Source organism: Sus scrofa, chromosome 5 (genome assembly GCF_054392235.1).
Source record: "Sus scrofa isolate SSC_HxYL_T2T_F1_AM1 chromosome 5, Sscrofa_HxYL_maternal_Yorkshire_Landrace_v2.0, whole genome shotgun sequence".
NCBI lineage: Eukaryota > Metazoa > Chordata > Mammalia > Artiodactyla > Suidae > Sus > Sus scrofa.
Window position 1 is genome coordinate 31,017,573 of NC_139387.1, and position 23,474 is coordinate 31,041,046.

Below are 23,474 nucleotides of genomic sequence, written 5' to 3' on the forward strand. Positions count from 1 at the left end.
GTTGTAATGCTGTCTGACCTCCACTTTGCCTCATTGACAGTTTGCTATAGATTTCATTTATACGGTGATACTACTGAATGTTGACATTTGTGCCCTGTGTAGCCATGGTATCTTATAGATTGCCTAGCCCTGCCTCCAGTGCGGGGTTTATAATTAAAAGGACATACATTACAAAAAAAGAAAGAAAATGAAACTCAAAAGGCCTGTAAGATTATAAGGTTGAGATATAAAATGAATTAAGAGGAAAGGTAGAAAAAAAAAAATATTTTCCCATTTACCTCCTACATGCACTGTAGCCTACCTCTATCTTCCTTTGTTCACATAAAAATTTTTACTGTAGCCTACCTCTATCTTCCTTTGTTCACATAAAAATTTTTACTCTTGAGTATTACTTGTAAATAACTGTACAGCCTGAATAGTTCACCTCAGACACTTTTTAACTATTCATATTATTTCCATAGCTTAAGAATAATAAGTTACAAGTTCCATGATATTATAAAAAATTCTCCCTTTTACCCTGAGGTGAGGGCCAGACTAACAATTTGAACAGTATTATTTTTGATTGAAAGTTCCAGAATAGGTATTGTGTACACATAAACTGATTTAAAATTGAAACCACAAAATGTAACACTGTAATTTATTTTTTAACTGAATATGCTTAATTTTGGAGTTTTAACCAAACATACGCATATATAGTCATAGCTTATAGCATCGACGTTATCAGCATCAATGCAGCAGGCTGAATCTTTCATAGTTAGAAAAATTTTTTAACTTAATCCATATGAGTGGTCAGTAAGCTTTGAAAAACTTTTATTTACATTAATATAAATCCAAAATCTTGTAAGAATGGGTTTCTACTACTCTAAATGCAAGCAACCAGCTTCAGTTAAAGCACTTTGCCACTTGTCTCCAACACAGATATCTTCCTGCAGCCAACGAAAAGGTTACCTATATGACCATATGTCTGCATCAATCATTACATATTCTCCTTAATGGCTGTAGACGTCTAATTGATAAAGTAATGTTGGGTTCAAAATGAAGTCACATTATATGGTATTATCCACTTAAAATTATTTCATCTTGAGATAAAATATTATGGAAAAACTGTACTTCTGTAATCTTTTATTTTAAATCCTAAATTATTTAATTCAAAATAGAACAGAGTTGGAGAATTAACTTCTTTATAGTTTCAGTCTTGCTAGAAAGGAAAATTAGATTGTTGTGATATTCAAGAAGAACTGGAAGAAGTAAAAATATAGCCAGAGTGTGTATAACAAAAGTTTGTTTTCTTAGGCTCAGCTAATCTGTACTGTCCCATCTAAAAATGGTTGACCCAAAAGGAAGGTTTAGAAGGCTGCTCTTTCATGATAAGGAATTGACAATGGAAGCAGTAAATACCTCCTTGAATTTCAATTCTCCCACGTACTCCATGTCAGTTGTTACCTACTTAGGCTAATTTGCAGATGGACGGGATGATTAGGCAAATCCATAATTTCTACCAGCCAAGTGAAAGAAGGAAAGAAAATTCTGAGCTTCTCACCCCATTAACAGGTAGTTTGCTGTGGTTAAAATTAAATACAGATCCTACAGCAGTGAATAATTAGCATTTTCATTTACTATAAGTCATTTTAAAATTTGGGAAATAAATAGTTGAGTACATCATTTGAATGTTTATTGGATCAGTTACTTATTAGTGCAAGAGACCATCATGTAAATTCGTCTCCATGTATTATGGCAAATCACTTTGTTAGTTTTTTCATTTAAACATGTTTAACATGTGTGGTTTCTTTTACTTGAAAATATATTTATTCTTTGCAGTGTTTGAGCAATACACCACCACTTACCGAATATTTCCTGAATGATAAGTATCAAGAAGAGCTGAATTTTGACAATCCCTTAGGAATGAGAGGTGAAATAGCTAAATCTTACGCCGAATTGATCAAGCAAATGTGGTCTGGAAAATTTAGCTACGTTACACCAAGGGCCTTTAAGGTAAGTATCATAAACACATTTTCAACAAGGCCTGTCTCACCCTCAAGAGGACAAAATATTTGGGAAAGGGGAAAAAAAATCATAGCTGTTACAGTGGTTTATGACCCCCTAAAGGGACATGACACATAAATAGATACACGGCGTATCTGGTATTAGATTTTCAGAGTGGGGCTTGAAATAGATGATTAAATGTCCAGGAAGAGTTGTGGGGGATAGTAAATGAAATTGTGGAAAAAGGTTGAGAAACACTGGTATGGTTCAGAATGACTATAGAGAGACAGCAGTGAACATTTACAGGTTATTTTATTTTATACAAATGCAGAGACTGAATTTCAGCATGTCATTAAACTCTAAGAACTAAATTTATTTTGAGAGTCATTGTAAGTTTGAAAATTATTGAAATGAAACTACTCTTCATTTAAGCACAAATATTAAATGTATTTTCAATATAATTCTTAAACCTTTAAGATTATTCTTGTGAAGTGGTTATTTCTTAGAATCAATAAAATTTCAAGTAATTATTTTGTCATTCAGATAAAATTGAACTGAAATATAGTTTTATATTGTTAAAAAAACTTTTAATTATATAGATAAGATTTATGAAAAATTTTAAACTTTTGAGGAGAATAAGTGGTTTTCAGCCATTTTTTAATACAACTTAAATGATGTTCATATAGGGCATCTACTAGGCAGCATTTTATTAACATTATACTAGTTCTTCAAAAAACAAAAACAAATCAAAAAACTCCTGTGCTTATCTTCCTTAACTTTCTAAGCCTTGGGCAGACTAGTTTAGACAAATCATTTCTTAACCATTACCCATGATTCCAGTTAGTTTCAGTTTGCAAGATGTTCTGTTTTAAAATTAGGTGTAAATAGGTTCTTTTTTTTTTTTTTTTTTTTTTTTTTTCCCCTCCTTTCTTTTTAGGGCCATATTTGCAGCATATGGAAGTTCCCAGGCTAGGGGTTGAATCAGCTGCAGATGCCGGCCTACACCACAGCCACAGCAATGCCAGATCCTGGCTACGTCTACAACCTACATTGGCAGCCCTGGACTGGATCCTTAACCCACTGAGTGAAGCCAGGAATCAAACCTGCATCCTCACAGACACTAGTTGGGTTCTTAACTGGAGCCGCAATGAGAACTCCAAGTAGGTTCTTGTTATTTGACGTTGTTCTTTCACATCAAGAAAGTGAAAAAGAATGTATGTATATGACTGGGTCACTTTGCTTGCTGTACAGCAGAAATTGGCACAACATTATAAATCAACTATAATTTAAAAATACCAAAAAAACAGTGCTGTAAAGACTAGGAAAATATATGTGAACATTGATATTCCTTTTATCTCTATGAGATTATCTTCTCTTTACACACAGAAACTAAATGAGAGCATTGTCTTTTTTTTCCAGTGACTCAAAAAAATTACGGAATTTTAATAGTGTTTAGTGTTTCCCAATCCTTAGTACAAAACTGTACTGTGTTTTCTCCTTGTTTTCTCCTCAGGTCAACTGTTCTTTTCTATTTATCATTTTTAAAATGCTTTTAGGTATGCAGTTATTTACATGTATTTATCCATATGTAATCATCATATCTGTAAATGACTGCAGAAATGCCACAAGTTGATTTTGAGAGTTATAAGTAAAATTTTAGCAAGTAGCTGAATTCACAAACATGGAATCTATAAATGAAAGTCAAGTATATATTTTTGTAATCAGTCTTGTCCCTGGAACTGATTTTATGGTTTTGTTTTTCTTACAGACTCAGGTAGGACGTTTTGCACCTCAGTTCTCTGGATACCAGCAGCAGGACTGTCAAGAACTATTAGCTTTCCTATTAGATGGACTGCATGAGGATTTGAATAGAATTAGGAAAAAACCATATATACAATTAAAAGATGCTGATGGAAGGCCAGATAAGGTAAATTTAACCATATTATTGTCACCATTGATATAATAATGTGATACCTCTGTGTAATATGTGTCTGTTTTCTTTATAGGTAGTTGCTGAAGAAGCCTGGGAAAACCATTTAAAAAGAAATGATTCTATCATTGTAGATATATTTCATGGCCTTTTTAAATCAACTTTAGTTTGTCCTGAATGTGCTAAGATTTCAGTAACATTTGATCCTTTTTGTTACCTGACACTTCCATTGCCCATGAAAAAAGAACGTACCTTGGAAGTTTATTTAGTTAGAATGGATCCACTTACCAAACCTATGCAGGTAAGAAATGATTCTTTTCTTTTCTTTTTTTTGCCTTTTCTAGGGCCGCTTCCCATGGCATATGGAGGTTCCCAGGCTAGGGGTCGAACTGGAGCTGTAGCCACCAGCCTACGCCAGAGCCATAGCAATGCAGGATCTGAGCTGCATCTGCCACCTACACCACAGCTCACAGCAACGCCAGATCCTTAACCCACTGAGCAAGGCCAGGGATCGAACCCACAACCTCATGGTTCCTAGTCAGATTCGTTTACCACTGCGCCACGACGGGAACTCCAAGAAATGATTATTTTCTTGGCATTTGTTATTTTTATGAAAAATTTGTGATGAGTCCTTATGCCTCAAACACAATTAGATAAAACTAAGCTTTTTTGCATGAGATTTTTATAAGATAAATACTTTGGAAATCAGTACAACTTTTCAGGATCTTGAAAGGGTGAGCAGTGTGCAGAGTATCATTATTTGTCATGTAGAAAAAAATTTCTCAAAGGCTTTTTCTTATCAAAGAAAAATGAGAGTGGTTTGACTTAACAATGTTGGTATGAATATTAGCTTACAAAGATTAATAATGTAGTGTTATTTTCCCTATTTCCCAACTTGAACTTTCTTTAATGTTAATTGTAATTTTTTTCCTAGTGGCTATGGAAGTGAAAATAGGACTGTACATTTTGATTCATGATATGATAAAATAATGGTAATATTTAAATACCTGTAATTTTTAGGCATCTAAAGAATGTGAAAGAGAAACATAAATTTAGTTATACTAAAAATACTTGCTTCAGGAATTCCCCTTGTGGCTCAGCAGGTTAAGGACCCAACACTGTCTCTTTGAGGATGCAGATTCAATCCCTGGCCTCCCTCAGTAGGTTAAGGATCCAGCATTGCTGCAAGCTGCAGTTTAGGTCACAGCTGTGACTCTGATCCAGTGTTGCTGTGTCTGTAGTGTAGGCCCAGCTGCAACTCCAATTCAGTCCCTAGCCTGGGAACTTCCATAATGCAGTAGCTGTGGCTATTTAAAGAAGGTGGGGGGACTTGTTTCACCAACGTTCTTACCTTTTAACTGTTGAGAGTATCAGTTGTCTGCCTGATTCCATTGCTTAGGGTCATAATTGGATTATTTTACATTTTAGGGAGCAAAACACTATTCTCTCCCTTTATTAATCAATCAGTCCTTTTTGACACTTGACCCCCCCTAGTAAAAGTATTTCTTATCTCCTTCTTTTCCCCTAAATTCTATTATAACACTTACCAGGTTTTATTATGACCTTTGGTTTACTTTAACTTTTCTCCCCTAGACCATGAATTCTTTGAAGATTTCAAAGAATTTGAAAACTTTGTAAATCTTTGTCCAACCCTCAGGACTTAGAGGTGTTTAGAAATTTTGTTCATTCAATATGTATTAGGCACCTACTGAGTATAAAGCTCTGGTAAACAAAGTAGACATGGCTCCTGCTTTAGAAGATTGTTTACTAAAGGTCCTAGTTGAAGGTTCTAAATAGAAGCGCAGTTTGTTAGAGTGTGTTAGTTGCTTCATTCTGCACAGACTGGTGTAACAAAATGCCATAGACTGAGTGACTTAAACAACAGAAATCTGTTTTCTTCCTGTTCTAGAGGCTGGAAATCTAAGATCAGAATGCCAGTGTGGCGGTTTCTAGTACAGACTCTCTTCCTTCATTTACAGATGGCCTCCTCCTTACTGTGTCCTCAGACAGCAGAGAGGGGGAGAGAGAGTGTTGAGCACAAGCTCTCTGTTGTCTCTTCTTAGAAGGGTCCTGATCCCATCATGAGGGCCCCATTTGGTTTTTAATTTATTTTTCCAGCAATGTGAATTTCATGATCTCATTAAACTCTCTCTCAAAGGCCCCGTCTCCAGATATCATCACATTGATTAAGACTTCACATAAAGGAGTTCCCGTCGTGGCGCAGTGGTTAACGAATCCGACTAGGAACCATGAGGTTGCCGGTTCGGTCCCTGCCCTTGCTCAGTGGGTTAACGATCCGGCGTTGCCGTGAGCTGTGGTGTAGGTCGCAGACGCGGCTCGGATCCTGCGTTGCTGTGGCTCTGGCGTAGGCCGGTGGCTACAGCTCCGATTCAACCCCTAGCCTGGGAACCTCCATATGCCGCGGGAGCGGCCCAAGAAATAGCAACAACAACAACAACAAGGCAAAAAAAAAAGACTTCACATAAGAATTTTGAGAAGACAATTCAGTCCATAGCATTATTCATAAAATCTACATGAAAGGTATATGCTTTGGACAAAATTATGATCTTACCATTCATTTAATGGAAATATTTGAGTTTACCATCAAGTGTTTGAGTTTACCCAGAATATGAGGAATTAATAAAAAATATAGTCCTTTCATTCAAAGTAATAAGTGTAGTAGAGACTGGTCATGTACCCAGTTATGCAGATTTCACCCACTGCTTTTGCTGTCTGTTTAATATGTCTCCTTCATGAACTCATTAAATCTGCTACCCTCCTGTCAGTATTTGATCCCGTAGTGCTGAAGATATTATAGAGAGCAAGAGAGACCTGGCACTTGCCTTTATCTATGAGCAGGATTAATAAACACCTGCTTTTATTTTTGGCCAAGGGAATATATGAACATACTTCTAAAATTACATCCTTTACTCACTTATTCACTTATTTATAAGTATAGGATTGTTAACATTCTTTTTAAAGGAGAGAAAGTATAGCAGTATTAAACTACACCCTTACCTCTCTAGTTTGTAACTTTACAAATATATGCCAATAAGTATAAGGAAATAAGAGGAGTATTTAGAAAATGAGTAAAAAATCTAAAAATTAATGTACTGTCTCTCTACACTCATTTGCCAAAAATAGTGCTTTCCCATGCCAGTAATATAATCTGTATTATATAGAGGCAGATTGAATTCAAGTTACACATTAGCCCATAAGGTTTGTGTTATTCTCCCATAATTTGGGTTTTAATTTATTTTTTCAGCAATGTCGATTTCTTTAATTTACCTCTATTTTGGTGACCAGCAATAAAAATGTATGGATAGTAGAACCATGGTCAGCATAGGAAATTGGATTTTTTTTTCCACTTGGAGGCTGTAACAACTCAAATCCAAAATAATCACCTCATTAACACTATGCTTTAACCAGCTCAAAAGGAAAAGGAAGTTAACTAGGTTAGCCTACTTGAGTTTTCCTGTCACTGAAGTTGATTTAAATCATAGAAGTTTATTAGTAGTTGAACTGAAACATGTGTTAGGAATTGGACTCACATACTCTGCAAGGTGCTGGAATTACAAAGGTGTTCCTAGTCCTTGTTCTCAAGAAGCTTATATGGTGTGAAAAGTGCTCTGACGGTGCTATAGGAGCATACAGAAGGAATAACCTCAAACCAGTGATGACACCTGTGTTAAATCCTGAAGGATGACTAGGGTTATTTTGGGGGAAAGGGGTGTCTTTTAGGGCCACACCCACAGCATATGAACGTTCCCAGGCTAGGGGTCGAATTAGAACCTGCAGCTTCCAGCCTACACCACAGACACAGCAGCGCAGGATCCAAGCTGCATCTGCAACCCACACCACAGCTCACAGCAACTCCAGATCCTTAACCCATTGAGTGAAGCCAGGGATTGAACCCACATCCTTCATTGGTTCATTACCACTGAGCCACAACAGAAACTCGGGATCATTAGGTTTTAAGCACGTGAAGGTTGGGAATAAAACATTATAGATCAAGAGAGGGCTGAGGCAAAAGAGAACATGGTCTGCTTATGGAAACTATAAGTAAATAATACGGTAGGCAGAAGCTAGATCACAAAGAACCTTAATGCTAAGATAGGAAGTTTGGACTTCATCCTAAAGAATGAGGGAACCATGTAAGGTTATTAAGTAAAGAGATTATATTGTCAGATTTGTATTTTAGAAAGAATACTCTGGCTAGTGGAAAGATTGGATTAGAAATGCCTAAATCAGAAGTACTAAGACCAGGTAGGAAGCTTTTGCACTGACAAATGACAGGGGACTTTTAAGGTATGTGTCAGGGTGGCAGTTAGATAGAAGAACCAGTTGAATGTAGGAGTTGAACATGTTTAAGAGTATTCAGTTCATTCAACTGGAAAACAGGAGAGAGTGGAACTGTTTGTTTTATTGGAATATATAGGAAGAAACCTGTTTTAGTTATTGCTATGTTGACCTAAAATGACCCAAATCTCTGTTGCATATGGACATGTTGAGATTCATGAGGAAAATTTAGGAGCGATATCAGTAGGCATTGATTGACTTTATCTATGTAGGCTAGAGAAGAGAGATCTGCCCTAGAAGAATGTCTTAGAAGAATGAGATCACCTAAGGCTAGGGTGATCCTTTAATGTATCATATAGACCAGAACTTTTTAAAAAAAATAAGTAGGGCCTTTATTAATAGTTATGCCAGGATAGCAGGCTAATCCAGGACTATCCAAAGCAAACCAGAATAGTCACCTAGTCTAAGAGCATATAGAATCAAGAAGGCTAAGGATAAAACTCTGAAGGACAACACTAGAGGGTCAGTTATTTCCTCAAAAGAAGGTATGACCAGGGCATTAGAAAAGAATAAGTAGTAGTAGTGCTATAGGGAAAGAAAAATTTTAAAGGAAGAAGTGGTCAGCAGTCAGGCTACAGAGAGGTCAGTAAAATAAGGACTGATGAAGATTTGGTTAAATGACAGTATAGACAGCTTTGGTAGCAAGTTAAATAAAGAAGTTAAGACCGAATCCAGCAGTGGATTAATAAGTGAATGGGAAGTGAAGAAATTACCAGTAGTCAGTGTAAGCATTAACGAGGTTATTTATAAAGCCTAAGAGAAAGGGAGATAATTAGAGGAGAATTATAAGAAAGCAATGAGAGACTGTTTTGTTTTTTCAGACTTGTATGCATTTCAATATTTATAAAAGAGTCAAGATAAAATGAAATAAAGGATGATTGCTGGGTTTATGTTCTAGAGGAGGCCAAAAAAGGATAGGATTCAGAGTTTAGATGCTAGGGTTAGCTTTGAATGGAAGGAATAACCCCTGATTCTCTTTCCATATGTGGGAGGAGACAAAGAAAGGAACCTTTCAGACTCAAGTTTGTAGGGGGAACAGGAAATTAGAGATTTTCCTATCCAGTAGCCACTTATTTCCTCAGTGAAATAGGTATTCTGCAAATAGTGAGGGGAGAAGTGGTGAAATAGGAAGCCTAAGGAATGGTGAAGATTTTAAATAGTTATCATGAAATAGAGGAGAATAAGCAAATAAAGGACACACAGAAGAATTTCTGGCTAGTGTTGAAGAATCAGTTGATACTGGGCACTATGAATTTGTAGCACACTAACCTCTAAAGTTGGGCAGTTTAGCATATCTAAACAACTCTAAGAAAGTATAGCAAGAAAAAAACTATTGACAAAGTAGTTTAAGATTTACGGTAGAATAGTTGAAGTGATGAATCACATCAAGTCTGGATGGAAGGCCATGGGGATGGTAGGGAACTAGTAAGCTAGGGGAAAGTTCAGTCTTTTAATAAAAGGACTAGATATCTCAGTGCAGGCCAAGAATAGGAAAGCATGAGTTTCTAGGAAAAGTAAATAGTGGTTACACAGTTAAGAGTTTAAAAATGATATCAGGAGGGGAGCAGGGGATGACAAGGCCCAAGAAGTGAACTACAGTTGAGTGCAAGTATAGGTCTTTGAATTGAGGTGTCAAGAAACAATAAGGCTAAGATAAATCATCCACATGGACTTCATTACCCAGAATGATGACAAGATTGGAGATGGACAGTGTGAGCCAGATGCCAACTGTAGCAACCAGAAGGTTAGTCTTACCTAGTGAATATTTTTTCCAAAGTAAAACATTTGTTATAATTTTTTTGTTTTTTAGTACAAAGTGGTTGTCCCCAAAATTGGAAACATACTTGATCTTTGTACAGCGTTGTCTACTCTTTCAGGAGTACCTGCAGATAAGGTAGGGTGTTTTGGGATTTAAAGTATGTGAGTTGGAGTTTAGTTTTTCAGTGTTGTAAAACCAGCTTAATAGAAATTTATTTTCTTTTAGATGATAGTTACTGATATATACAATCATAGATTTCACAGAATATTTGCTATGGATGAAAACCTTAGTAGTATTATGGAACGGGATGATATTTATGTGTAAGTATAAAATTTATTGTGGAAAATATTACTTGAGAAAAAATTTAAAGGAAATATCATAAAATTTTCAGAGTTATAGTCAGTTTTATCCTTGTAGGTTTGAAATTAACATCAATAGGACAGAAGATACAGAGCATGTGATTATTCCTGTTTGCCTGAGAGAAAAATTTAGACACTCAAGTTATACCCACCATACTGGTTCCTCACTTTTTGGTCAGCCTTTTCTTATGGCTGTACCACGAAACAATACTGAAGATAAACTCTATAATCTTCTGCTTGTGAGAATGTGGTAAGTGCGAAACAGTTCTCATTTACAAAATAAAATATTAAATAACTAATAAAAGTAAACATGCAAGGTACTCTCAGAATGTCATTAGTTGTCTATATTATCTCAACACTGTTTAGACAGGTAGCAATGAAAGAAATCAAATTACAGTCTGATTCATTTCTTGATCATGAAAAACACATTACTGAGGTAATTTCACACCCAGGAAGCATGAATTCTTTTAGCTTTTTACACCACAAGTTTACAGTTGGAAGAAAATAGGAATTTATCACATATGCACTCTGTAATTATAACAAATGTCAGATGCTTGATTTCTTCATACACACTGCTCATACTAATATGAAGAACTCTTACAAATAGTTTTATTTAAAAGGATAAACTTTGACAGTTGATCCTTTTGTGGAACAACCCCTTTTTGTCTTAAAACCTGGATTTGAATGACAGTGTAATCAAGAATGCCATTTGCTCCCTTTCTTTTATCCTTTATAGCTGACATATTTAGCATTCTTTGTCACATACCTATTTTAATCATTATAGTTTCATAACCTATATGTATATATCACATTATAAACTATGTGTGATCTTAGCAGTAATATATATCATCTAAATGAGAATCTTTATAAAATAATTTTATATTGAGAAATAATTTGTCACAACTTTTAACATATAAAAGAAAGATGTTAAAACCCTAGAAGTAACAAATTAACTTATTTTTATAAAGGCAACCAAACCAAATGATTAGTCACTTGTACTTATAGTACAGTATCTTGAATTTGAGTTTTATCTTTGAATCCACTAAATGACCACTGTTAATTGCATTTAAAAGTTTGGTTTTATTGAAAAAATGGTAAACATTTTTAAAAGTTTTTACCTTTATAGAACTGACCTTATTTGATTTCTGATTTTATTTAAGCCGATATGTCAAAATATCTACTGAAACAGAAGAAACTGAAGGATCCCTACACTGCTGTAAGGACCAAAATATTAATGGGAATGGCCCAAATGGAATCCATGAGGAAGGTTCACCAAGTAAGACTTCCCAGTTAAATTGTAAAAATGTTTCACTTGGGGTATTGCTGCAGAGAAAAATTAAGAGGATAGGGATTAAGGAACTAAACAATATTTACAAACCTGGGGAAAATGATGTTAGCATTAATAAGTTATAGATAGTGAGTTCCCATTGTGGCTCAGTGGGCTAAGAACCAGACTAGTATCCCATAAGGATGCAGATTTGATCCCTGGCCTTGCTCAGTGGGTTAAAGGATCTGGAGTTGCTGCAAGCAGCAGCATAGATTACAGATGCAGCTGGGATCTGGTGTTGCTGTGGCTGTGTTGTAGGCCTGCAGCTGCAGCTCCAATTCGACCCCTAGCCTAGGAAATTCCATATGCCACAGGAGCAGCCCTAAAAAGAAAACAGTAAATAAGTTTTAAATGTATCATTGGGTGTATTTAAAGACTTCTAATATCTAATATTAGGTGAAATGGAAACAGATGAGCCAGATGATGAATCCAGCCAGGATCAAGAACTTCCCTCTGAGAATGAAAACAGTCAGTCTGAAGATTCAGTTGGAGGAGATAATGATTCTGAAAATGGATTATGTACAGAGGAAACTTGCAAAGGTCAACTAACGGGACACAAAAAGCGATTGTTTACATTCCAGTTCAACAACTTAGGCAATACTGATATCAACTACATCAAAGATGATACCAGGCATATAAGATTTGATGATAGGCAGCTTAGGCTAGATGGTAAGTATTTGTGGAAAATGGTTTAAACACTAAACTTGAGCAAAGCCGTGTTATTTTTTAGGTGAAAAACATGAAATTCAACACTATTATGAAATATAACATTTACTTATCAAGATTTTTAAATGGAAAGCCTTCATTTCTATGTTTATTAAATGGAAGTGGACTTATGCTTGTGTATCTTTTTTTTAAGTCTATAATATTTTAATGGCTTAGAAACAGCAATTTACCATGATCACCTAGTGCAAGTAGAACAGATTGCTATTTGTTAATTCTGGTATATATCTTAACATTAAAATGTATTAATTTTTAACATTAAGGCATATTAAATTTTAAAGAAAAAATATGTTTTCCACCTTAGAAAGATCTTTTCTTGCTTTGGATTGGGATCCTGATTTGAAAAAAAGATATTTTGATGAAAATGCTGCTGAGGTAAGTCATCACTCATTCCTTCTTTTTCTCTCCCTTATTGATCACAGTTTTATTATTATACTTATTTGCTTCTACCAAATATGTTTGGCCAGTAAAAAAAAAAAAAAATTGGTTATATGCTAACAGAGAAAAGGTTTGTTTTGAAACTGCTTTCTGGTTGTCTGTATAGGAGTGTTATACAGGAATTATTACAAGTGTGGTGTAAATCTCAGCTGAGATAAGCTTTATGATTTTTTTTTTTTTTAGAACATTTAGGAGTTTTTCATTACTATTTATAGTAATATGGTATCACTAAAATGAGTTTTGTTTCATTTGTTTTCTTAACTCAAGAAATACTTCTCTTTAGGATTTTGAAAAACATGAAAGTGTGGAATATAAACCTCCTAAAAAACCCTTTGTGAAATTAAAAGATTGCATCGAGCTTTTTACAACAAAAGAAAAGCTAGGTGCTGAAGATCCTTGGTAAGAGACGAAATTAAATAATTGTTTCTAATTATTTTTAAGAATTTTTACTGAGGTATGTGCTACATCAAAGTAAAAAAGTGATAAATTCCTCTTGATATTTTTAACAGTAAGCATTTCTTTATATGATCTATTAAGAGGAATGAAAATGCTTCAAAGGTGTTATTGTATGTTAAGCTTTAATCTTGTTACTATGTTTTCCATAATAGCCACTTTACTATGAATAATTAATTTTACTTACTTTTCCCCAAGAATTTTTAGCCGTGCAAGTATATCAGGAGAAGCTTTTTTTAGGAAGATCGCAGTATGTTTTGTAGTGTTACTAATACCATCAGAGTCCAGAAGTTTTGAGATTTTTCTAATACCTGTACCTCAGCACAGTGTCATGGTATATCCATGTCTTTGTAGCATATTAAAATATAAATAATCTAGCCCTCATTATTTCTTTGAGTACTTACATATTCATTTATAAGTTAAATCTATTTGGAAAATGTATTGATGATAAAAATAATAAAAGTTCCTGTCAGTCTGATGTATATTAGGCATTACCTAACATTACCTCTAACAAGCTTTGAAATATTCCTCTTTATTTTTAGGTATTGTCCAAACTGTAAAGAACATCAGCAAGCCACAAAAAAATTGGATTTATGGTCCCTGCCTCCAGTACTTGTGGTACATCTCAAGCGATTTTCTTACAGTAGATACATGAGAGACAAGTTGGATACTTTAGTTGATTTTCCTATCAAGTAAGTTTTGATTGTGCTTCATAAACATTGGACACCTCTAGCTTTTTTAAAACATTAAATAGCATTGCATCCAAATTTCAGGGTTTTTTTTTTTCCATTATTACATATAGTCCACTTTATATATTGTGTCAGTTTCAAGTATACCACATAGTGATTTGATATTTTTATACATTACATAGCATACAAGATATTATAATATCATTGACTGTATTTTATGTTCTATCCTCTTAAATCCCTTTGACTTACTTATTTTATACCTGGCAGTTTGTACCTCTTAATCCCCTTCACCTGTTTTGCCCATCCTTCCACCTTCTTGCCCTCTGGCAAATGACCAATTTGTTCTGTGTATCTGTGAGTCTGTTTCTATTTCATTAAATAGAAACAAAAGAATAACCAGAAATAATAAGCTGAAAAATGTTCCAGTTTCATACATGATAGATTATAACGGTTGCATTTCAGAGAATATGGCCCATTTAGGATACTTAGATCATCAAAACCTGGAAAACATAGAATAAATATTGGGGTTATATTTAAATGTGCATTTATATTTAAATTATTTTTAAAAATTCTAAGACAGTTGTTTTTCAGCTGACTTTATTCTTCCTTAAATAAGTCATTTCTGAAAATGACTTTAAAAAATAAACGGACCCAGGAATTCCTTTTGTGGCACAGTGGAAACAAATCCGGCTGGTATCCATGAGGATGCGGGTCTGATGCCTGGCCTTGCTCAGGGGGTCGAGGATCCAGCGTTGCCATGAGCTGTGGTGTAGGTCACTGAGGCAGCTCAGATCCTGCATTGCTGTGGCTGTGGTGTAGGCCGGCAGCTGTAGCTTCTATTGGACCCCTAGCCTGGAAACTTCCATATGCCTCAGGTTCAGCCCTAAAAAAAAAGCATAAATAAATAAACAATCAAACCCAGATGGTAAATAGTGATGTCTGTTTTTCCTCATATATTGAGAGAAATTTTATATTATAAATCTAATTTTATAAGTTTTATGTTAGTATGAAAACATCAATCTGAATAAGACCAATCAGAAATTTAAAAATTCTCAACCTCTAAGAAAACTTTTGCCAAAACATCCTTAGCTCAAGGGTATTTGTATTATTTGTTTTATGAAGTTATTTGACTCTTAGTAATTTCTTTAGTGAGAGATATATATATAAATTGGAGTATATATCAATGAGAGCCAAACACTGACAGAAGGAATTGAATTCATTACATTTAGGGAAAACATAAATCTAACTTGATCTCTTTTTTAAACAGTGATTTGGATATGTCAGAATTCCTAATTAACCCAAATGCAGGTCCTTGCCGCTATAATTTGATTGCTGTTTCCAACCACTATGGAGGGATGGGAGGAGGACACTGTAAGTTGACAGTTTACCTTTTTACTAAAATCATGATGTTTGATAGCTCCAGACTTTTTTCCTGAAGATACTACCTCTTAGAGAGAAAATGTGAGATGTTTCTTATATAGAGTAGTTGTTCAGTAGATACTGATTAAAGAATGAGTCAGCTTTGGAACCTTTTTGTTCTTCCCATCAAGAGTAGAGGACTGAGTTAATCATACTCCTCCATTCAAAGCACAGGACATCACTGGTCCATTCAGGGCTTCTGTCCTTCCCCATTCTCCTTCTTCCTTTTCTAACATGTATGTTCTCTCATAAATCACGCATCATTGTTAATTTACATGATTGTTCCTCTACTATAGATCTTACTTTTCTTTCTTGACACTTAAGACTTTTCTATATTGAAGTTCTCTTATGGCACAGCAGGCTAGGATCTGGCATTGTCACTGCAACAGCCCAGCGGCTGTGGTGCAAGTTCAGTTCCTGTCCCAGGAACTTCCATATGCCACAGGTGTGCTCCCCCCCCCCAAAAAAAAGACTTCTCCGTATTACTTTGTGTCAATTTAAATCCATTGCTTCTAACCACTCATGACTTATATCTACCTTTTTTATTTCTCTACTCATTTCATGGTGGATTTCCAAATTGCCTTTAACTTTCTACACCACAAAAGCAATAAACATCGTCGTTTATGGTCCCCTATGTGAGAATTTCTTTGAGCTGCATACCCAGACGTAATACTGCTGAGTTATAGAATATTTAAGTGCTTTGAGATGGCTGTCCAAGATGGTTATACCAGTCTTTGCTCTCCAATTGATAGGTGGTTTTTTTTTTTTTTTTTTTTTTTGGTTGAACTGAAATTGTATTCTGGGTTAAATAATACTTGAGTATTTTTTATATGCCTTTTGAATTTGGCTGATTTTATTTAGGGCTGTTAAAATTGAATTCACAAGTGAAATAGTCTTGTAATCTTTTTATATTGTTCTTACTTTGTAATCAAGATTACAGAGTAACCTAATGAAACAGGCTAGGATATTTTACTCTTTTTCTGTTTCCTGAAGCAGCTGGTATAATATAGAAATTAACTATTCATGAAAGTCTAGTAGAATTTCATCTCTAAAACTATGTGGACTTTACAGCCATAAATTTTCTATTTATGTCATGATTATTGAAGTATATTCAGTTTCCTTTTTCCAATGTGTATACATTTTGGCATTCTCCATTTTTCTAAAAATGTATATTTTCCAATTTATTTGAGAATAGTTGTTGATAACATTCTTGTGTTATATTTTTGTTCTTTATTCTTTTCTCTTCAAAGAATTAGCTTTCCAGTTTATTAAAATTTTCTTTTTGTTTTACATGTACGTATTCTGTCTCATTGATTTCTTCTCTTCCCTTTGATTTATTTTTCTTCTTGAACTTAGATTTTGCTCTGTTTCCCTTTTGCCAACTTTTTGGGTTGAATATTTATGAAGTTTTTGGTTTCCCTTTTTTCCTCTCTCTTAAAAGCTATAATTAAAGCTATAAATTTACCTTTAAATACTCCTTTATTTCTACTGCATAAATTTTGAACTGTAGTATTCATTATCATTCAATTCTCTATGTGTTTATATTTTCCTTTATGACTTTCTAATAATTATTTCAAGATTATTTCATCATATGGTTTTTCAAATACATGGTTTTTGTAAACTCTTTTTTTTCTTAATTTTTATTCCATAACAGTTGGGGGAGTTATCTATTTATATTAATCCTAGGTGTTTATTAAAGCTTCTGTGTGGCTTAATACATGGTCTGTTTCTTAAATGTTTGTGTACTTGAAAAACATATGTATTCCCAGTTCGAACATAAATTCTATATTTCTATTACATCTCATCTTAACAATTGTATTCAAATCATTACTATCTCTGGTTATTTTTGATGTTGATTCTTTTTCTGAGAGGAATTTGTCAGGACTTCTACTAAAATGTTGATTTATCTGTTTCTCCTAACAGTTTTATTAGTCGTTTTGCATTATTAGTTGCAATTATGTTTAAAATAGATAGCTCTTTCTCTGTTGTTGCTTTTATCAGAATTGGATATTCTTTTGTTTTATCTTTTTATCAGGATTACAGATGTTAGTTTAGCTTTCTTTTGATGTCAACATTTAATTTGCAAACTCTTTGTGCCTTTATTTTTTAGTTCTTATATTTTGTGGACAGACTTACTGGTCTGAAAATATGTTTCTTTATGTTTGTAAGTGCGGTGGTCTTGACTCAGATTGACAGATTTATAATGGGTTCCACCCAGAAGAACAATAATCTTATTTAAGAGGGGTAGAACTATTTAGAAGACATAGCCTATGAAGTGTTACTTTTTAGAAGCTATGACAGCAGATAATTGTTTTGAGGACATTTTGAAACTTTTTTCCACAGTTACCAGGTAGTTTATACAAGGCATGGGATAGGAAAAGGGGGCTTTTTATTTTAACTTAAAGATAAAGCAAATCTTTAATATTTGTGCAGATTAATCAATCATTTTTTACCTTTCTCTTGCTCTGTACTTCCACGCAGACTGAAAAAGATTCTGGTATAAAAACCACTACAGAACAATCAAAGAGTATTGTTGGGAAAATATTTGTCATAAAAAATTTAAACCATGGTTGAAAATTCCAACTTTGAAATCAGAAACAGATCTGAGCTTTAATCCTAATTCTGCTACCTAACAGCTGTGCTGTTGGACAAATTAAACTTCTGTTGGAAGTTCCCGTTGTAGCTCATCAGTAGTGAACACAACTGGTATCCATGAGGACACGGGTTCAATCCCTGGCCTTGCTCAGTGGGTTAAGGGTCTGGCATTGCCATGAGCTGTGGTGTAGGTTGCAGACGTGGCTCGGATCCCGTGTTGCTGCAGCTGTGGTGTAGGATGGCAGCTGCAGCTCCAGTTCAGCCCCTAGCCTGGGAACTTCCATATGCCACAGGTACAGCTCATAAAAAAAAAAAAATAAAAGAAAAAAACAACTTCTCTTGATGCTTCACTTTCCCTATGTCTAAAATTGCAAGAATAGTAACAATAATACTTTATAGCACATGTAAAATGCATAGCACTGTACCTGGCACACAAGAAGTACTACATAAATGTTAATCACCATTCATTGTCATTAGTATTGTTATTCTGTGAATTTAAAAATAATAAATCAAATAACTTATGTTTGTCCCTGAGATGAAAAAGGTCACATAATTGAAGTTAATGTGAAAGTATTGTAGGCATCTAGATGGTAGGAAATTATTCTAAAAACCTTTATTCAGTGGAATCAGTTGAATATATGATAGATAGGCCTCATGTAGATGGTCATATAATTTTAATAGATATTCCTCATATGGATGGTTTTAAATTTTTGAGAGGTCTCTCCCAGGAAACCACAGATCATTTAAGTCACAGAGCGATTATATTTTTTTTTTCATTAGATACTGCTTTTGCAAAAAATAAAGATGATGGGAAATGGTACTACTTTGATGACAGTAGTGTCTCAACTGCATCCGAAGACCAGATTGTGGTATGTATGTCTTTTATTCCTGAAAATCAAGGGATCTGCTGTTTTAAAGGGAGGTCCATGGAACAATGCAGTCTATATTCTAGCAACTGTAGCAGTTGAAAGACTTGTTCTCATTTAAAGAAATGTGAAATTACCTCTAAGAGGAAATTTGTCTTCTAAATTTGCCTGTTAGCAGAAGCAGACGTTGTAATATGAAACTTTTTCTGGTAGTTTTCAACATGAAAACTGGAGTTTTCTCATGAAAATGTTATATTTTCCCCTGAAAAATAGGCTCAGACATTCTAGACGTTGACTACTTAGTCAGAATGCTAAAATAGAAGAAAACCCTTTAAGGGCCTTACCATACCTATGATCTTTAAAGTAAAGTTTTATTCTTTGTGACAGTTAACACATTTAAACTCTAAATGATATTAGATAAAACAAATAACAGATTTTAAAAAATATTAACCCTGTGTTCTTGTCACTTTGATGTTTTCTGAGTAGTAGAAAAATCAGGAAGTTAGATCTACTCACACTTGCATCAGTTTATCAAACACAGCTGGAGCCAAAATATTGGCATTTGTTTCACTCTGCATTTTTATGATCAGATATTGATTGATGAACAGGTAACTAATATGTTCCAAGAAGAAAGCTAAGTCTTGCTTGATGAGAATTTATTTTTCTATAAACTTTGACTTCCTATAAATTTTACTTATTAATCACAGTATTACAGAGAAAGAGTATTTGCTTATGTGATGATATTTCCTTTACAGTGGTTTTCTGTTGATGTAGGGGCACTGACTGTTTATTTTTATTTCATAATTTAAATTCTATACTTCTTGAGGGCAGAGACTAGTTTTGTTTTTTTTTTTAATTTATAGTGCTTTAAAAGTCTTCAACTTAAATTGTTGTACTTAATAAATTAATGAACTTCTGAGTCCAGTTACTGGCATAATTTTAATCAGTCATTGGGTGAACAGATATAATTTTGAATTGTTTGTAGATGTTTTATATTTTTCATCTAGTATACATATGTAAATTTATATATTTTTATATATACATTATGTACTGTTGCTTATCTCCCTATAGCTATAACAAAGAACAAAAAGAGACTTGAACTCTTACTATTTTTAAAATGTGTATATTCCAAGTTAACTACATTTTCAGTTTATATTTAGACTTCTATTTTCACATCCTATTCTCCACTTTTCAATTCTGTTCTTCTCTTTAATCTCCCAAACAAAACATCTGCAAGTTGCCTGCATCCTCTTTCAAAATCTGTTAGACAGCATTGCCCTATTCTTGCTTTCAAAGATAGCTATCTCTGACTTTAAGAGGCCTATAATCTAAAATTGACAAAGAAGTGAATTAACAATTATATATAAGTACTATTAAATATATTGGCTTTATAGAATGGGGGTAGTAGCTGTCTCAACTGATTTGAGGTTTAAGGAGACAGGATCAGTGCAAGGAAGTTTGCATAGAGAAAATAGTGTTTGACCTGAGTCAGCAAATGCAAATAGTGGTAAATTAGTCAAAAGAAGCAAAGGTTTTTTTGTTTGTTTTTTTTTTTTTTGGTCATTTTGCCTTTTCTTGGGCCACTCCCACGGCATATGGAGGTTCCCAGGCTAGGGGTCAAATCAGAGCTGTAGCCGCCAGGCTACGCCAGAGCCACAGCAACAGGGGATCTGAGCCCAGTCTGCGACCTACACCACAGCTCATGGCAACACCGAATCCTTAATCCACTGAGCAAGGCCAGGGATCGAACCTACAACCTCCTGGTTCCTAATCAGATTCGTTAACCACTGAGCCACGACGGGAACTCCTAGAAGCAAAGGTATTCTGAGCAAAGAGAACAGTACCTACAAAAGCAAGGAGGCATGACAGAATATAGCATTTAGGGGAACAGCAAATAATTTGGTATTACTGAAAGGAAAGAATCCTGTTAGAGATATGGAGCAGAAATTAGGCTGGAGCTAAACTTGGCACTCAGATCAAGAAAAATTTCATTCTTCATTGTTTAGACCTTTTCTTAAAGCTGTAAGAAGCATTGGACGGTTCTTAAGTAATAGCAGAACATTATTAAATTTGCATCTTAACATGTCTTGAGAACACTTCAGAAGACAGATTGGAAAGCACAGAGTAAAGAATCAGAAAAGCCATTATTCAGCCTCCAAAGGAAAAGAGCTTTTAAATTTAAAGTAAATGGTAGTAAGTATATTAGACAAGGGGAGAATGGATTTATGAACTATTCGCTGAATAGAAATAATAGAACTTAAGATTAGATATAAATAGGAATGCCCACTATGGCACAGTGGGATCAGTGGCATATCTGCAGCACCAGGACGCAGGCTTGATCCCTGGACTAGCACAGTGGGTTAAAGTATCTGATGTTGCTACAGCTGTGGCATAGTTCGCAGCTACAGCTTGAATCTGATCTAGTATCCATGAGGACACAGGTTTGATTCCTGGGCTCACTCAGTGCCATTGCCGTGAACTGCGGTAGGTGGCAGATGTGGGCTGGATCCCACATTGCGGTGGCTGTGGTGTAGGCCAGTGGCCACAGCTCCAATTCAGCTCCTAGCCTGGGAACCTCCATATGGCAAGGGTGCAGCCCTAAAAACACACACACACACACACAAAAAAAAAACAAGATAATAAATATAGGAAGAAAATTTGCTGCAAAGTTTGAGATACCTGTATGTAATAACCATGTGGAAGTTTTCACTAGGTGGTTGGACTAATAGGACTAGAGTTCAGGGACGAGACCTGGTTTAAGTTATAAATTTGAATTGTCTTTCTTAAGTAACATAGGTGAATCATTCAAACCATAGATCTGAATGATTCCCCCAGGGGAAGATACAAATTGAGGAAGAGCCCACAAAACATGATTTTTTTTTTTTAAGGTCAAAATTTAATGTGCCTACAGAAAAGTCAGAAGAAACTATAGAGATGGAAGATCTAAGGAAAAGTGGTGTAACAGAAGCCAAAAATACTTCAGTGCAGCAAAAAGGAGCACTAAAGCATTAAATGCTACAGAAAAATTGGCTAAAAGAACTAAAAGTGTCCATTTAATTTGCTTTTAGGATGTTTTTGAGCCTAGTGAAAGTCATTTCGTTGGAATGGTTGCAGCAACAGTTAGTTCACATTGAATTGAGGATGTGCATGAGACTGAATGAATCTTAGTCTCCCAGCCTGGCTGTGAGAAAGAGGAAGGGGGGTATATAGCAGCTAGAGGAAGAGGTAGAAAGGAGAGGGATTTGTGATGGGAAAAGACTTTTAAGTATTATTTGTGCTCAGAAGTCCACTAGCTAAGGACTCATTAAACATACACAGTGATGATTGATGGCACAGTTATCCTTAACACAGTAAGAAAAGTTAGGATCTAGAGCAAATATAAAATGAAGTTATTAGTGTTAGAAAGAAACTTAACTGTTTCCTCAGAGATAGGAGAAAAGAGGGCATAGAATTCTATTTCATGTTAGAGTAACTAGGTTAATTAGCGATATAGTTGCCTTTGTCTGTCCAGCTAACTTAAAATAAGAATGGTAAATCCAGTGACCATTCTTCCTTCTATATAGAAGTGATCTTATATTTAATCAGTTTTAGTAACCTTCAGTTGACCAGGTGTGGTTTTTTTTTATGATTTATGCCTTGTCACAAAAATCACTTACCAGCTAAAAATTCATCCTGTATTTAATGTTATCTTTAAGAATCATAACCATTTTAACATTCTTTGTTTAACAGTCCAAAGCAGCATACGTACTCTTCTACCAGAGACAAGACACTTTCAGTGGAACTGGCTTTTTCCCTCTTGACCGAGAAACTAAAGGTGCTTCAGCTGCCACAGGCATCCCATTAGAAAGTGATGAAGATAGCAATGATAATGACAATGATATAGAAAATGAAAACTGTATGCACACTAACTAATGAAAGTCCTAGAAGCCATAAAAGAGAGACTTTCCTGCTGGTGGTATCTATTGAAATGATGAAGTCACCCACCACATTAAACAAAGTCTGAGATGGGGAGTTTCAGATAACCGAATGTAAATCCTTTATCAGATTTTAACTTGTGCAGTACTTGAAGTGAAATACAATGAAAACTTTAACAGAAATTGTCTCTTAATACATTTACAGTCTTGTATTTACAAGCTAAATATATATAGGAAATCACAAATAAATCCCTTTTAAGTTTGCTGCTGTTTTGATGAATTATGTTTTCTTTAATTTTTTGGATGTGAGTTAATTGATGACAAATGTTAAATTTGTGGATGTTGGTCATTTATTTTGCTCTAATAATACTGCAAGAAAACTATGGCTGAACTTAGTTTTTGGATAATCTAGTTCATGTGCATTAGGCTGCCACATACACTACTATGATATTTAGCTGCAGTATCAATGTGGCATAAATACTGCAGTAGTAGTTTTGGAAAACCAAATTTTCAAATCTTTACCTGGTAATCAGTGTGGGCCTATTATAAAATGAAATCATGATACAGGAAACAGTCTTGAAAAAGTTACTTCCCTTTATAGTATCATTTTTTAAAAATCCAGAATATTATGTTCCTCTTAACTGCTACTGTGGAAAACAG

At 34.6% G+C, this 23,474-nt stretch overlaps 1 protein-coding gene across 5 annotated transcripts in view; it reads left to right on the forward strand.

Moving 5' to 3' along the window:
• USP15 (ubiquitin specific peptidase 15) overlaps nucleotides 1-23,078 on the forward strand; it is a 116,171-nt gene extending 93,093 nt beyond the window's left edge. For all 5 annotated transcript variants that reach the window (XM_003481646.5, XM_003126341.7, XM_021091916.2 and 2 more), the window contains 14 exons: nucleotides 1,819-1,992; nucleotides 3,752-3,910; nucleotides 3,990-4,214; nucleotides 10,083-10,166; nucleotides 10,257-10,351; nucleotides 10,449-10,640; nucleotides 11,551-11,666; nucleotides 12,114-12,386; nucleotides 12,745-12,815; nucleotides 13,162-13,277; nucleotides 13,874-14,023; nucleotides 15,288-15,391; nucleotides 18,815-18,903; nucleotides 22,630-23,078. In XM_003481646.5, the coding sequence (XP_003481694.1) occupies nucleotides 1,819-1,992; nucleotides 3,752-3,910; nucleotides 3,990-4,214; nucleotides 10,083-10,166; nucleotides 10,257-10,351; nucleotides 10,449-10,640; nucleotides 11,551-11,666; nucleotides 12,114-12,386; nucleotides 12,745-12,815; nucleotides 13,162-13,277; nucleotides 13,874-14,023; nucleotides 15,288-15,391; nucleotides 18,815-18,903; nucleotides 22,630-22,812 (2,031 nt within the window). In that variant the 3' untranslated portion in view covers nucleotides 22,813-23,078. The remainder of the gene's footprint in view (nucleotides 1-1,818; nucleotides 1,993-3,751; nucleotides 3,911-3,989; nucleotides 4,215-10,082; nucleotides 10,167-10,256; nucleotides 10,352-10,448; nucleotides 10,641-11,550; nucleotides 11,667-12,113; nucleotides 12,387-12,744; nucleotides 12,816-13,161; nucleotides 13,278-13,873; nucleotides 14,024-15,287; nucleotides 15,392-18,814; nucleotides 18,904-22,629) is intronic.
• The last annotated feature ends 396 nt before the right edge of the window (nucleotides 23,079-23,474 follow it).